Raw genomic sequence first — 13,222 nt, 5'->3', positions numbered from 1 at the left:
CATTTCTGAGGTTTTCGTATGAAGGTTACAGCACCTGAGTGGTCAAGACTTGACACAGTGAACCATATGTGGTATTGCTCAATGAACGTTAATGGAATAAATAATCACCTGATTGAAGAAATAATCACTTTTAGGATTTCAAAAATGACATTTACGAACTGACTGCTTGGAAGACAATTCGCCATGTACAAGAGATGGCACCCGTTGCAAAGTTGTGGCTTTCAAGAACATGAAGCAGATTTTCAGCAAACCATGACCCGCATATATGAAATATTCGTCAGATAATATTATATAATCACGCAAAAATAGAGCAGTAATGTATGCTGAAAAGTCTCTCTATGCGTTAAACAAGAGGTAGTACCCATAAAGTCGTATTCTACCTCATTCACAATATGTGCTCTCGCAAGCGTGATTTTTATGATCTGCACGGTCAGGGTGCAGTTCGGAAACGTGTCAGTGTGTGGTCAGTGCGTTTCAGTTATGAAACACGAGCTGAACTAATAACATATAATTTCAATCAATTATACTCTTGCCTTCGTGCGAAAGGGGTGGACATTTGCAATAATGGGTGTGTGTGTAAATACAAGAACCCTAATCCTAGATCTAGAGGAAGCGCGACAACCATGTATATATAAAAAATATTTAAATATTAAATATGTACAGAGTATCATTTAACATGCTAATCATCGTATTATTTTATATGTCTCTCTTCCTTCTTAATCATTAAAACATGTACTGAGTGTCATGAATGAACCTTTAAATCGCATGAGGAACAGAAGGATGCTCAGCTGACCTTTAAGACTGAGGCAAAACACAGTCACATCTTAGTGTTACCATATTATTTAATTATTTATCTCATTTAAGATATAAAATATCAATGGTTACGACATCGTTTCACTGAATATTCTTAATTCTTTCATAACATATGTATATGCTTCACCAACATAAACATACAGATCCCTGGTGCATGAGTGCAATACTCTTGAGCGAACAGATTATCTTGATTATTATGGTGGCTGATTTGGGCCATCGCTTTCTCGACTTAAATTTTTGGAAGCGAGAAAGCGAGAAAGCGATATCGCGAGACGAGAAAGCGATAACACGAGACGAGAAAGCGATAACACGAGACGAGAAAGCGATATCATTGTGCGAAAAAGCGAGAAAGCGAGAGAGCGAGAAAGCGATATTACCCACAATTCAGTCCTGTCTGGGCATGAATGACTACAAGCTGGAGCTTAATGGCCATTCGTAGTTTCTCAGTAGAATAAAATGGTTTTCAGTAATGTTCTTGGCATTATTTGACTTGACATTTAGAGAAATTTAAGATAGATGTAGACTTTCCTTTGGCATACTATTTGTATGTGAAGTACCGGAAATATTCATTTTGTGAAGTGACTGAAGGAATTACATATTTTATGCCATCACTGAACTAGAATTGTCTTAACCAACTTAATGATATCAACCAATTATTATTAGTGGGGAGTGGGGTAATGACAAATAAGGCATTCAATCACATTCAAACATTCATCCTAAAATAAAATCACAGCAAAAACCCCATTAAGTGAGTGAGATTCGATTTACGTCGCTGTTAGCAATAATAAAAAAAGCTGGAACCATTTACGTTTTTCATGGTTATCAAAAATTACAGCTGTACTTTCTTTGATTTCTTCAAGATGACAAAATTTATTAATTGACGATGTTCACCTTTATGAACCCTACATAAATCACTCCTACCTAAGAAACGAAGAGACGCGCTTGACAGTAAAGCACCTTAAATTGGTACCTAAATGTAGAAACAGAACCATTCCACAGTCAGTGGTCTAACCTAGGCAAAAGGATGCAGTCCAACGTTCGTCCAGCCAAACCTGAAAATATACAGTATACACTACGCAGTTAAACGCTGGGCTAACTAGCCATAGTGAACTTCGAGAGGTATTTAGCAGTAGGTGTGATGGACAGTGGGGGCAGTTCTATGGATATGCAGACATGTATATATCTCAAAGGGTACAGCTGTTGTGGTCGCGTAGCATTTGATAAGCTGAATGGTGACGCGTGTGTCCAATTAACTTTTTTTCAGTCTGTAACATTTTCGTTGTCAGACGAGGACTTGAAACTCGTTCAATATGTGTAATGGTCTACCTGTGTTATCCTAGTATTTATAATTTGGTCAATTTATGTCAAAACTATTCGAATCTAATGACCGCAACAGATGACATTCACTGGGTCGGCGGCGGTCTGTAAATAATCGAGTCTGGGTAAGACAACCCAGTGATCAACATCATGAGCATCGATCTACGTGATTGGGTTACGATGACATGTGTCAGCGAGCCTGACTTCCTGATCCCGTTTGTCACCTCTTACAACAAGCATAAGTTGCTGAAGACTGATGTAACACCGATCTTCTTCTCCGGTAAAATGGGGAGTATAGATGGTACTGATTGTTAAGGCTTTACGGGGTATTATCTCATTTCCTGATACTCTTCTTTATGGCGTAACGGCAAAAGTGTAGCTTGTAGGACAGAGCATAAAAAATCCTAGTGAAAAATCTAAAGAGAAATAATTCTGTATTTGTGGAACACGATGTTACGGTGTATATTTTTATTGCTTTCATCAGGTGTATGAAGAAACTGTGAAAAGGAAAGGTATATACGAGCATTTGAAACAACCGTGATAAGATAACAAGCCAGGGAAGCCGATTGTTAATTAGCGCTAAACTCGTAGGGTGGATGGGCAAATGGAAGCCAGGGATTGTTCATCCAGGCATGAGTGATGAGATAACAGTGGTGGCATTTAACAAGGGAAATGACAATAGAGAAATGTAAACCAGGAATTAATCCAGGCCTTGTTAAACTTTTCACAGGCTTTCAAAACACTCATTTATTTTAACGAAAACACTCTTTGGAGTTATTGTTGGATTGGTTTATTCTCTTTTTGCCGGCACCTTCATTGGCTATAGGCAGATTAGGATTAAAGGTCAGCAGAGGCTGTCCGGGTGTCGTCTCACACACCTGAGTTCGCTCACATGCCATGTACTCTGAACACAGTTCATAATAATTAGGGAACTCGCCAGTAATCAAATATGACGCTGCGAGACCAGTTATAAGAGAGAATTTTGACTTTCAATGTCAAACTAAAGGTGGATTCATTTATCAATGGCTTGAAGGAACTCGTGACAGTAGATCACAGACCAGTGCCAACCATCTTCCAAGAAGAGAGAAACAGTAAGTCCTGTAATCATTATTGTAGATATTTTCAGCTGCCAGTCACCAAAATACGTTCAACTTTATTAACATCATCAAATCTGAACAATGCTTCTCTTCGACCAAACCCAGAAAATATCGACAACTCCACGGGAGGATCGACATCCAGAAATATAGACTTTTAACCGGCACCATCTCACCACTTGTTTATGGTGACGCAGTGTCCCATCTGGTGGGATTGTAAATTGAAATGCGACGAAATAATGCGTGATACATATGTAAATTTATGTGTGACTGATGTAAAGTTCATGAAATTGTCCGTGACATATTGCATTTTAAAATGTAACTGTGAAGTCTTTAACTAAATTTTTAAATGTGTAAATTTAAATGTGACTGTTAAAGTATGGTGTGAAGTGTGAGATGAACCCTGCCTAATCTGTTTGTTTTAAGGATTAGAACGGTCCACCGCTTTTAATCCCATAACAATACCTGCCGGCAAAAAGAGAACACGCCGTTGGATTACTGGCTAGACAAAATAAAGATTAATGACAAAATTGGCATAGAATTTCAACGCATATGCATTTTATTCTATGCGACTAAAACAAATGGTGATTGAGCATCCTGTTGGAGTAAGTTATACGCTGGCTAGGCGACATGCACAGACAGGACAGAATTAAGGTAAAAATCGCTTTATCGCTCTATCGCTTTATCGCTCTATAGCTTTATCGCTCTATCGCTCTATCGCTCTATCGCTTTATCGCTCTATCACTCTATCGCTCTATCGCTCTATCGCTCTATCGCTTTCTCGCTCTATCGCTTTCTCGCTTTCTCGTCCTATGCTATCGCTTTCTCGTCTCGTGTTATCGTTTTCTCGTGTCGTGTTATCGCCTTCTCGTCTCGCGTTATCGCCTTCTCGTCTCGTGTTATCGCACTCTCGTCTCGCGTTATCGCTTTCTCGTCTCGTGTTATCGCCTTCTCGTCTCGCGTTATCGCTTTCTCGCCTCCAAATTGTAGGTCAAGAAAGCGATGGCCCAAATCAGCCACCATAGATTATAGACTCTTTGATTTTGAAAAGAGCATCTCTTCTGAAGATGTGATTGTCTTTAGTGTCGATTCCAAGGTTGAAGCTAAAAGTTTAACAATGAAAAGACCATGGTGTATAACCAGCAAAGAAACGCGCAGGAGTTAACCACTGTAGTCTACAATTAACTGAACAAACAAATCGATGAAAAGCATTAGATAACCTACAAAATCACTTGTGATAGAAGCGTGAAGTTGCATTCGGCCTCTCAGAATCATAATCGGCATGGGAAACTGTGCACAAAAAGCAAAATTAGCAATAGTATATACATTAGCGTACACAAACACGAACTATTTATACACACGCGATATGAGTTGCATGAGATAGTGACATGTCGCTGGGTTTGGACATGTTACTCAATAGTCAAATCTCCAACCTAAGGTTGTAGTCTTCATGATGTATCAAGTGACTGAGGTGGATTTTTTTTGCTCGTTGGGTTTGAGCCAATAACTTACATTCTGTAAATCATCAAGTCTGGACCAGAAAGCCATGAGCATCATATAGGTATCAGGACACATATACGCACGGAGCTAGGTGTGCGAGAAATAATGGAGACAGCACTGGTTAATGAACAAATAACATTGTTGGCACTTCTGCACATGCTTCTCGCACACCCAGTTGCCCCTTTCTTTGCACTTCTCTCCCGTAACAAATAGTAATATGTGTCAATACGTTAATGATAGATTGTTAAACAATTGTCATTTGTAGGACAAAAAAGTCACACAGTTGGAGTGGTGTTTTGATTATGACCAGCGTTCCATTGAATATAACATTTTTATTAGTTTTCAAGTTTTGGAATTCATCGATCCGAGTTTCAGTCAAACAATCTATACCGGGAATGACTATTGTTTACCGTCATGCAGTGTAATGGGTTTGCTGGAGATAAACTTTAACCCAGATCTCGACAGGCTGGTATGTTTTACCAACTGCATTACCTCACTGTATATACAACAGATAACGATTCAGAATCCAGGTACTGAGTCATGTGAGGATATTTTTATGTTTCATATCAGGAGCTAGTCACCCTTGATCATTTCATTCTGACAGGTTGACAGAATGACTCGCTAGATATTTACCTTTTGCTGGACATTGTTCGGGGTAAGTATATGTATCTTTAGTCAGGGTATGTATCTAATTGTCAACGTATTTATTTCTCCACCTCGACAGTTGTCGCAATGAGGTAAGCTACTTGTTAAATGAATCACTTCCAGTAAATGACATGATCAGAGAAGCAACTTGTGACAGGCGGAGCTAATCGAACACGGATTGTCGTGTGTAGACTGGAAAGTGGACAAGCGGAGACTGTGCTCAGCACATTGCACGTGTGTTTACAAAAAAAGCTAAACACGTCACACATGAAGGTATTGCGTGTGAATATACGACTTAACATCTATACACCTCACGTGTTTGCAGACAAGGCGGAGTTGCTCCAACAAGATGTGGATCCCATCCTGGGACCGGTATCTAGGTTATGGGGTGAAGATAGTGTTTTGGCCTTGTTTGGCATGGATTTGTATGTCACAGTGCAGGCTATGCAATTGGTTACATGTGTCGTAAAGGGATGATACACATATGCACACACTAAAGGAAACACATTATGGAAAACATGCGTGATGGATTAACCTTTGCCATCTCTTTTTTGCCATCACTGTAATAAATGATTGATGAAAATCATTAACATCTGAGGCCGAACATACAGCCATCGCATTTAGCATCACACACCACAGTGTTACGATCGATGTATAAAAACAGCGATTGCATCAAAGGCTAAAATGATCTATGATGTCTTTAAAAGTACTGCTCTCCGGAAAAAGGAGCAAGTGACTGTCACAATGACAATTAAATGACAGCCTTCAAAAAGAAACCTCCTTATGAAATGTTATACAAGTTGAAGGTATATCTGTTCATATCTTTGACAGTCCGACTGATATAAAGGAACTTTTGACTTCGTTTCTATACAACGTCAGCGCTGAGAGTGCTAGAATCTGGTAACAAGGAAGCACAATAAATGATTCAATGTATAAACGCGATAATTGATTCAATTTATAAACGCAATGAGTATCCAGTCGGGAATGCGTCATTCCATTAAATATTTTCTCCAAAATAAAAAAACCCAATACATTGTGTAGTTGTTCTTAAGGAGTTCTGGAGAGGACATACTCTTTTGTATTCACCCAGTTTTTAACATGAAAACATTTCTAGTTTCAGGTTTTGTCCAAAATATGGCTGCTAGATGCTGCCGGCGGAAGTTCAGTTTTAATCTCATAACAGTCGAACCCGGTTTGTTTTGTTATATGTTGGCATATTTTCTGTTCATGCCAACCTTCCAAGCCTTTGTGTATAACAAAGTCTGCCTTGACAAATACAACGAAACTCTCTGCGGCAGCCTGCGCAACAAGACGTTCCAAGAGGACCACAAAACAGAAGAGGACTTTGTCCAGTCTGAGACGTCCTACTGGATCTTAAAGAAAAATATTGTTGATCAAGTTCCGTCGTGTTTAATTGTTGTATTTATTCTCGGATCCTTCGGTGACAAAGTGGGTCGGAAATTACCAGCTATTCTACCCAGTGTGGGAGCAACGTTGTCTTCCCTTGTGTGCTTGCTTATGTCTATATACCCTTCAAGTAAAGTTGAGTATGTGATGATTGCTGGTGCAGTAAATGGTCTGTCTGGGGGGTTTTCGGGCCAGTTAATGGCTGTGTACAGCTACGTGACCCATGTCGCTGATCCCGCCAATAGAACTATGCGATTAGGATTCATAGAGGCTGTGAACTTTTTAGCTGGAACATTTGGTGTCTTCATATCGGGAGTGATGTTGGACAATACGAGTTTCATATTCGTCTTTGCTTTCACAGCCGGGTGTTCTTTCCTAGGATTGGTATATGCTATCATACGTTTAGAGAACCTAACGGCCAGCACAAGTCGGCCCGAGGGTGAAAGTTTCTGCGAGTATTGGTTTCTTGGATCTCTTAAGGAGTCTGGTCGTTGTATGATGAAGAAGAGAGAAGAGAAGAGAACTCTATATATCTTCTTACTGCTCGTTGTCTTCAGCTTGCTTGTTATCGGAACAATGAGTGAGTACAATTATATTTCTTAGCCGTTATCGTTTAAACTAGTCGAATGTACGAGGGAGAATAACACTACGTACCGTATCCACAGTAAAAGACGGGTCACCTTTTGACGGGTTACAGGTGAACCAGACGTCATCCTTCTCTTCACAAGGCGAGCCCCACTCAGTTGGTCACAGACAACGTTGGGTTACTATCAGGGTCTGGAGAACTTCCTTCGTAGTTTAATGCTGTTCACAGTTCTGCCGCTGTGTAGGAAGCTGAGGAACACTACTTTATCACTCTGGGGCTTGGCATCCAAAGTCATCGGTCTGGTGGTGTTGGGACTCAGCAAGCGGACATGGCAGGTCTTTCTAGGTAAATGACAACTACTTGAAATGTACTCATGCCATTCCTCCTTCTTTGGTCACATTCGCAAAGGTATATGATTAAAAGCACCAAACAGATAGTTGAATATGGTGTAACAAATAAGTTTATTGAATATCTTAGCACGTTCATCAAGTGTGTGTCACGTTTGTTTCAGTGTCAGTGATTTCCATGTTTCAAGGCTTCCCACTGGCTGTGCTTCGGTCAATCATGTCCGATATGGTCAGTCAGGATGAACATGGTAGGGCTAAGGACAGGCGTAATGTTGTGAGTGAGTGAGTTTAGTTTTACGCCGCACTCAGCAATATTACAGCTATATGGCGGCGGTCTGTAAATAATCGAGTCTGGACCAGACAATCCAGTAATCAACAACATGACCATCGATCTGCGCAATTGGGAACCGATGACATGTGTCAACCAAGTCAGCGAGCCTGACCACCCGATCCCGTTAGTCACCTCTCACGACAAGCTGAGTCGCCTTTTATGGCAAGCATGGGTTGCTGAAGGCCTATTCTACCCCGGGACCTTCACGGGTCGGTGTGATGTTGTAAATATGGAATGATCAAAGTTTGGATCACAATGAATGCAGCATTTTAAAAAACACTAACGACAGAAAGTCGATCTAGATTGACGTACCGGATAAAAGAGGTTTGTACATTATGTACACGATCACTGATAAAAAGTGATCATACGTGATTTATGACTAGCTAAAGTAAAGCTTTGATCTTGCTAGTTTTGCTTAACACGCTTACGATGAATGATTAAATGGAAAAGCTGTTTCATGTAAAATAAAGATTACACTGGGCGCATTTGGTGTGTAAACATGAAAATCGAATCAGAACGTTTACTGTACTTGAACTACACAGAAAACGCCCCAGACTGCATAAGTATATAAACATGGAACCTTTCATTGTGTTCTTAACCTATTTACAGGGCGCATATTTGGACTCTCGGCTGCAGTTAACAGCATTGGTGGGTTGATGGCATCCGTGATTTTCAATGCTCTTTACCCAGCAACCCTTGATTTCTTCCCTGGCTTCAGCTTCATAATGGCTGCTGGTCTGTGTCTCGTTGCTACATTGATCATGCTGTAAGTGGTAAAAGAGCCTTTAGAGCCAATGAAGAATAGCAGAAAAAATCCCATAAAATAGTATATTTCTTAATGTGTCGTTTATAGATTGTAAATATCTTACAATGTTCGTGCTTGCTATGTACCCTTGGGAAGAATATCGAAAATATTCCCATGAAAAATCATAAGTATAATTTACCATGCATGCATTTAGAAGATCGTAGATAATTTGAACGTTTATCTTCCGTCTGTAATTTAATTGCAGGTGGCTTCATTTTGTCCTGAAAAGACTGGTGCTGGATGATAGTATGATTACAAAAAATGTGACTGGGGACACGGGAGACATTAGCAAAGGTATGTCTCGTGGGGTTTACGAAAAGACCCCAATTATATATGATTTTAGGTCTCGTCCGCAATGTCAACTGTCACTCGCTCCCATCACTTGTGAATTGTATCAGAAGCCAGATCTCGAGACTGTGATTATACTGACCCTGTTTCATACAATTTAGTGCCAGTTGGGATTATGTAGGACAGCATTTGACTGGTAATGGATCCAAACGATTATTTGATCAGGTATTTAAGCATTGCCTCTGAATGCTAATGACCGGATTGAGGATTTTTTAATTCCAACTCTGAAACGGAACATTTCTGACACACTGCATTCACTAAGTCTGTCAGATATAGGGGCGGTTATCATATACGAAGAAAATATCATTTTTCTTGTACACAAATGATACCATCAAAATATCACTTATATACTGGATGACAAATATACCGTGACCACAATGTGCATACATGTTTTTAGCTGATTAAGAACAAAGTAAACAACATCAGGCTTAGAATGCACCCTTGACGTATATCCTGTGACGAAACAACAAACCACCTTCGAAAGTACAGGCACAAGATGTCATCACTATTAGCCGGTGACAACTCAAAAACATTGCTGAGAGCGATGCTGGTGTAGTTGTATCTTCCTTGTGAATATGTTGTGCACAAAGCTCAGTATATGGCAATGTTATCAGTGGTGAAGTGAGTGAATTTAACAATATTCCAGCAATTTCAGGGCGGGAACACCAGAAAGGGACTTCACACACTGTGTCCATGCAGGGAATAGAACACGGATCTTCGGCGTGACGAGCGAACACTTTAACCACAAGGCTACCATACAAACCCATCACTGGTGGAGCAGATTACACGAAAACCAACTTGACAGTTACATATTTATTTCGAGAGAAAATACATGAGCCATGTATGTATGAAGACAAAACAAAGAAAATGACTGTATACAAATCTGTGTGTTTTTTCTTTTGTTTCAGGGGACATTCAGGTGGAGACGACTCATTTTTAAACAAAGTCACTTGGCACAACCCCAGTAGATGAAGAAGTTTTGCCTTCATAATCCAAATAGTTCAAACAGATCATATTAATACGTTCGATAATGCATACTACCCCACCTCGGGTTCTAGTTTAAACACACTGGATGAAGGCGACAAAACGAAATTTCATATATTAGTTACTTTCATTTTCTATGTTTCTTGAGCATACATATATAAATGTTTAGGAGCATTATTATGGTTTTCACATGAATATGAATATGCAGCAGAGAGAGTTCGGGTGATCCTGGCACAGTCAGCCTGGTAAGGCTCATCATCAGCTCACGGTCCTTGCCTCCTGTACACGCAGTCTAGACAGCGAATGGGACTTCTCCCAGAAGACGCTGCCTAGTCGAACCCCACAAGAACCTTTCGGAGAATGTGTAGAATCCCCAAACCTACAGCATTAGCCATCAGTGTCATCACTAATTAGCTTTGGTCCCGATGGAGAACCCGGACACTCTCTAAATCTGCGCCAAGAGATCATGAGGTACCAAAGCAAGCTCGCCGAGAACGATTGGGACTCTGAGGGCAATGGTAAAGGCGAGGCACGCATATTTAGCCTTTCCTGAATCTAGTTAGTCTCGTTGCTGTGAAAAGGTACAGAAAATTCAATGATATAAATAATGCTTATGCTTTCTTCTTTTTCTATTTTGTAGTTTTGTGGTCAATGCACACACATCCCACCCCTGCCCCACCAATCGTGGAATGGCTGCATGTACTTGGGACACTAAAATTCTAAAATTATTAAGTCACTGAAGTTCAACATTTTGAAATTGTGGACAATAACACTTCTTGTTGTCCCTTTATTTTATAAAGAATACTTCTCTCTCTTTGATTTGTCGTAGCAAATATGTCGGATCCCTCCAAATCCATACACGAGTACATGTGCAGAGTATTATTATTATTTCTTGTGAATCATTCATTTTATACAAAGCTTTGAATCTTATTTATCCAATTTCTAATTACAAATTTACTTATTCTAACAGCGTGATCAATCATTTTGACCTTGACTACTTTCATTCATATACATTCCGCACACCTGTTTGTCTCTGAATTACATTTCTCAATAATTATAAGCGTATTTTGTGAAACATTCTTCCAAATGTATTTGCTCGTGTGTCCTTGTATTTATGTGTGTATGTATGTAATAGTCTTGTTTAACATATGCAACACTTCTGTGATGCTTCCTTTAACATGATGACATTGACGTGGTGACCTTGCATTGGATGGAGCTTTTGTTCTTAGAAGCAAAACTATTTCCCCTCTGTTAAAACGCATGACCAACTTCTTCAATTCCCTGAAATATGAACAAATCAGTATTGATGATAAATGTTAAATTAATGTTAATGTTAAAACGACGTAATAATAATCAGATTTAGACTTCGAGTGAGTGAGTGAGTTTAGTGTTACGCCGCACTCAGCAATAGTCCAGCTATATGGCGGCGGTCTGTAAGTAATCGAGTCTGGACCAGACAATCCAGTGATCAACAACACGAGCATCGATCTGTGCAATTGGGAACCGATGAGATGCGTCAACCAAGTCAGCGAGCCCGACCACCCGATCCCGTTAGTCGCCTCTTACGACAAGCATAGTCGCCTTTTACAGCAAGCATGGGTTGCTGAAGGCCTGTTCTACCCCGACACCTTCACGGGTAATTTTTAGATTTCGAGCATGCATTGTGCATGGAGTAATGCGCATGATAAATGGACTATTATCATTATTAAATGTTTCGGTAAATTGGTGACACAAATTTCACTTACATACTTATCCCTGTTACGCCCTTCAATGTGCAGGGCAGATGTTATACCTCTGTTGTTAAGTATAGCATTATACTATTCAATACATGTAACAGCTCCACCATCCACTGTGATATCACTATTGTGGCACAAGATATAAGCAATCTATAGCCCGTTCTTATATTGTATCGTCTTCTATAGTTAAAGCATTTTAGATTTTATCACTAATTTTAAATATATATCTGTGATAGACTAGTTAATTTTACTGTCCTTTGTTGACAGATATTTCAAATTAATTACATACTCACTATCAAAGATATTCACCCATTTGATTTTTTGTGGTCGCATTATACATACATTGACTAGTAATGTTGAAAATACTATTTTTGTCATTATAAACAAATTTGCTGACCCAAATCTGTTCTGTTTTATGATGTACGCCATATGCGAAGGTTATTTATTTGATGCTGAGAACTTGTTAGTGATCAATGAAACTAAATGAAATATATCACCACTTAAAAGAAAGTACTACCGGAAAGATGACTAGTCATGTACAAGAGCCAAACTGTAAATGGTTGCTGTGACTGTGGGGCCGTTTTGTACATTATTGTTTTTACGTGTTACACGTAGCCACCAAATTCTGAACAAATGTCCGTAGGGTGCTGTTAAACCTTAATGAAAACAAAGTTATCTGAATAATGTTTTTGATTCCCATTATTGTAATTGTTGTTCCAATTTTTCACATTCTTTGACCTTGTAAGATTATAAAACAGCCATTTTAGGACAATATTTCCGTCCTGTATATCACCCTGCATATTTTCCAAATATCTATACACATATATAAATAACAAAGGAATGGAATATTCATGTTCATTCGGTTGTTCAGGAAGACAGTTGTGCCGGAATGAATTCAAAAGAAATCAGATGAAACTCTGCGTTAATTAATGCGATAATTCAGTCTTAATGAAATATTACCAAATTACATTTATTATCGAGCGTTATGTTGCACATCGACCACACATTCATTCAGATCACATGCAAAGAAAACGGAACAATTCATTCTAAATTCTTACAGCAGATTAGGGAAAACATGTAAACCCTGGGGATCACACTGATTTCACGAAATCACTGACTCTTGTAACTCACTCTTGTAACACACACACACACACACACACACACACACACACACACACACACACACATACACACATACATACATACGTACATACATACATACATGCAACAAGAGAAACAACGATTTTTGAGTCAAGTTTTATCTTAAAGTCTTAAAGACATAAAGACATAAACATGAACGCTTACTTGT

General features: G+C 39.3%; 1 protein-coding gene across 1 annotated transcript; it reads left to right on the top strand.

Moving 5' to 3' along the window:
* Window positions 1-5,299: 5,299 nt before the first annotated feature.
* On the top strand, window positions 5,300-12,315 carry LOC137294786 (lysosomal proton-coupled steroid conjugate and bile acid symporter SLC46A3-like). The gene is made up of 7 exons (XM_067825897.1): window positions 5,300-5,379; window positions 6,484-7,356; window positions 7,474-7,707; window positions 7,874-7,957; window positions 8,650-8,806; window positions 9,051-9,139; window positions 10,102-12,315. The coding sequence occupies exons 2-7, from the start codon at window positions 6,504-6,506 to the stop codon at window positions 10,131-10,133; spliced, it is 1,449 nt and encodes a 482-aa protein (XP_067681998.1). The 5' UTR covers window positions 5,300-5,379; window positions 6,484-6,503; the 3' UTR covers window positions 10,134-12,315.
* Window positions 12,316-13,222: the final 907 nt, after the last annotated feature.

This window comes from Haliotis asinina, chromosome 8 (genome assembly GCF_037392515.1).
Source record: "Haliotis asinina isolate JCU_RB_2024 chromosome 8, JCU_Hal_asi_v2, whole genome shotgun sequence".
Taxonomy (NCBI): domain Eukaryota; kingdom Metazoa; phylum Mollusca; class Gastropoda; order Lepetellida; family Haliotidae; genus Haliotis; species Haliotis asinina.
This window is presented reverse-complemented; position numbering and strand designations above follow the sequence as displayed.

What these genes read in the sequence shown, in the direction of transcription:
- LOC137294786 (XM_067825897.1), top strand. Translation starts at nt 6,504, where the DNA reads ATGGCTGCTAGATGCTGCCGGCGGAAGTTCAGTTTTAATCTCATAACA. An exon ending in GGTCAGTCAGGATGAACATG is followed by an intron (nt 7,958 to 8,649) that starts GTAGGGCTAAGG and finishes ACCTATTTACAG; the next exon opens with GGCGCATATTTGGACTCTCG. An exon ending in GTTGCTACATTGATCATGCT is followed by an intron (nt 8,807 to 9,050) that starts GTAAGTGGTAAA and finishes ATTTAATTGCAG; the next exon opens with GTGGCTTCATTTTGTCCTGA.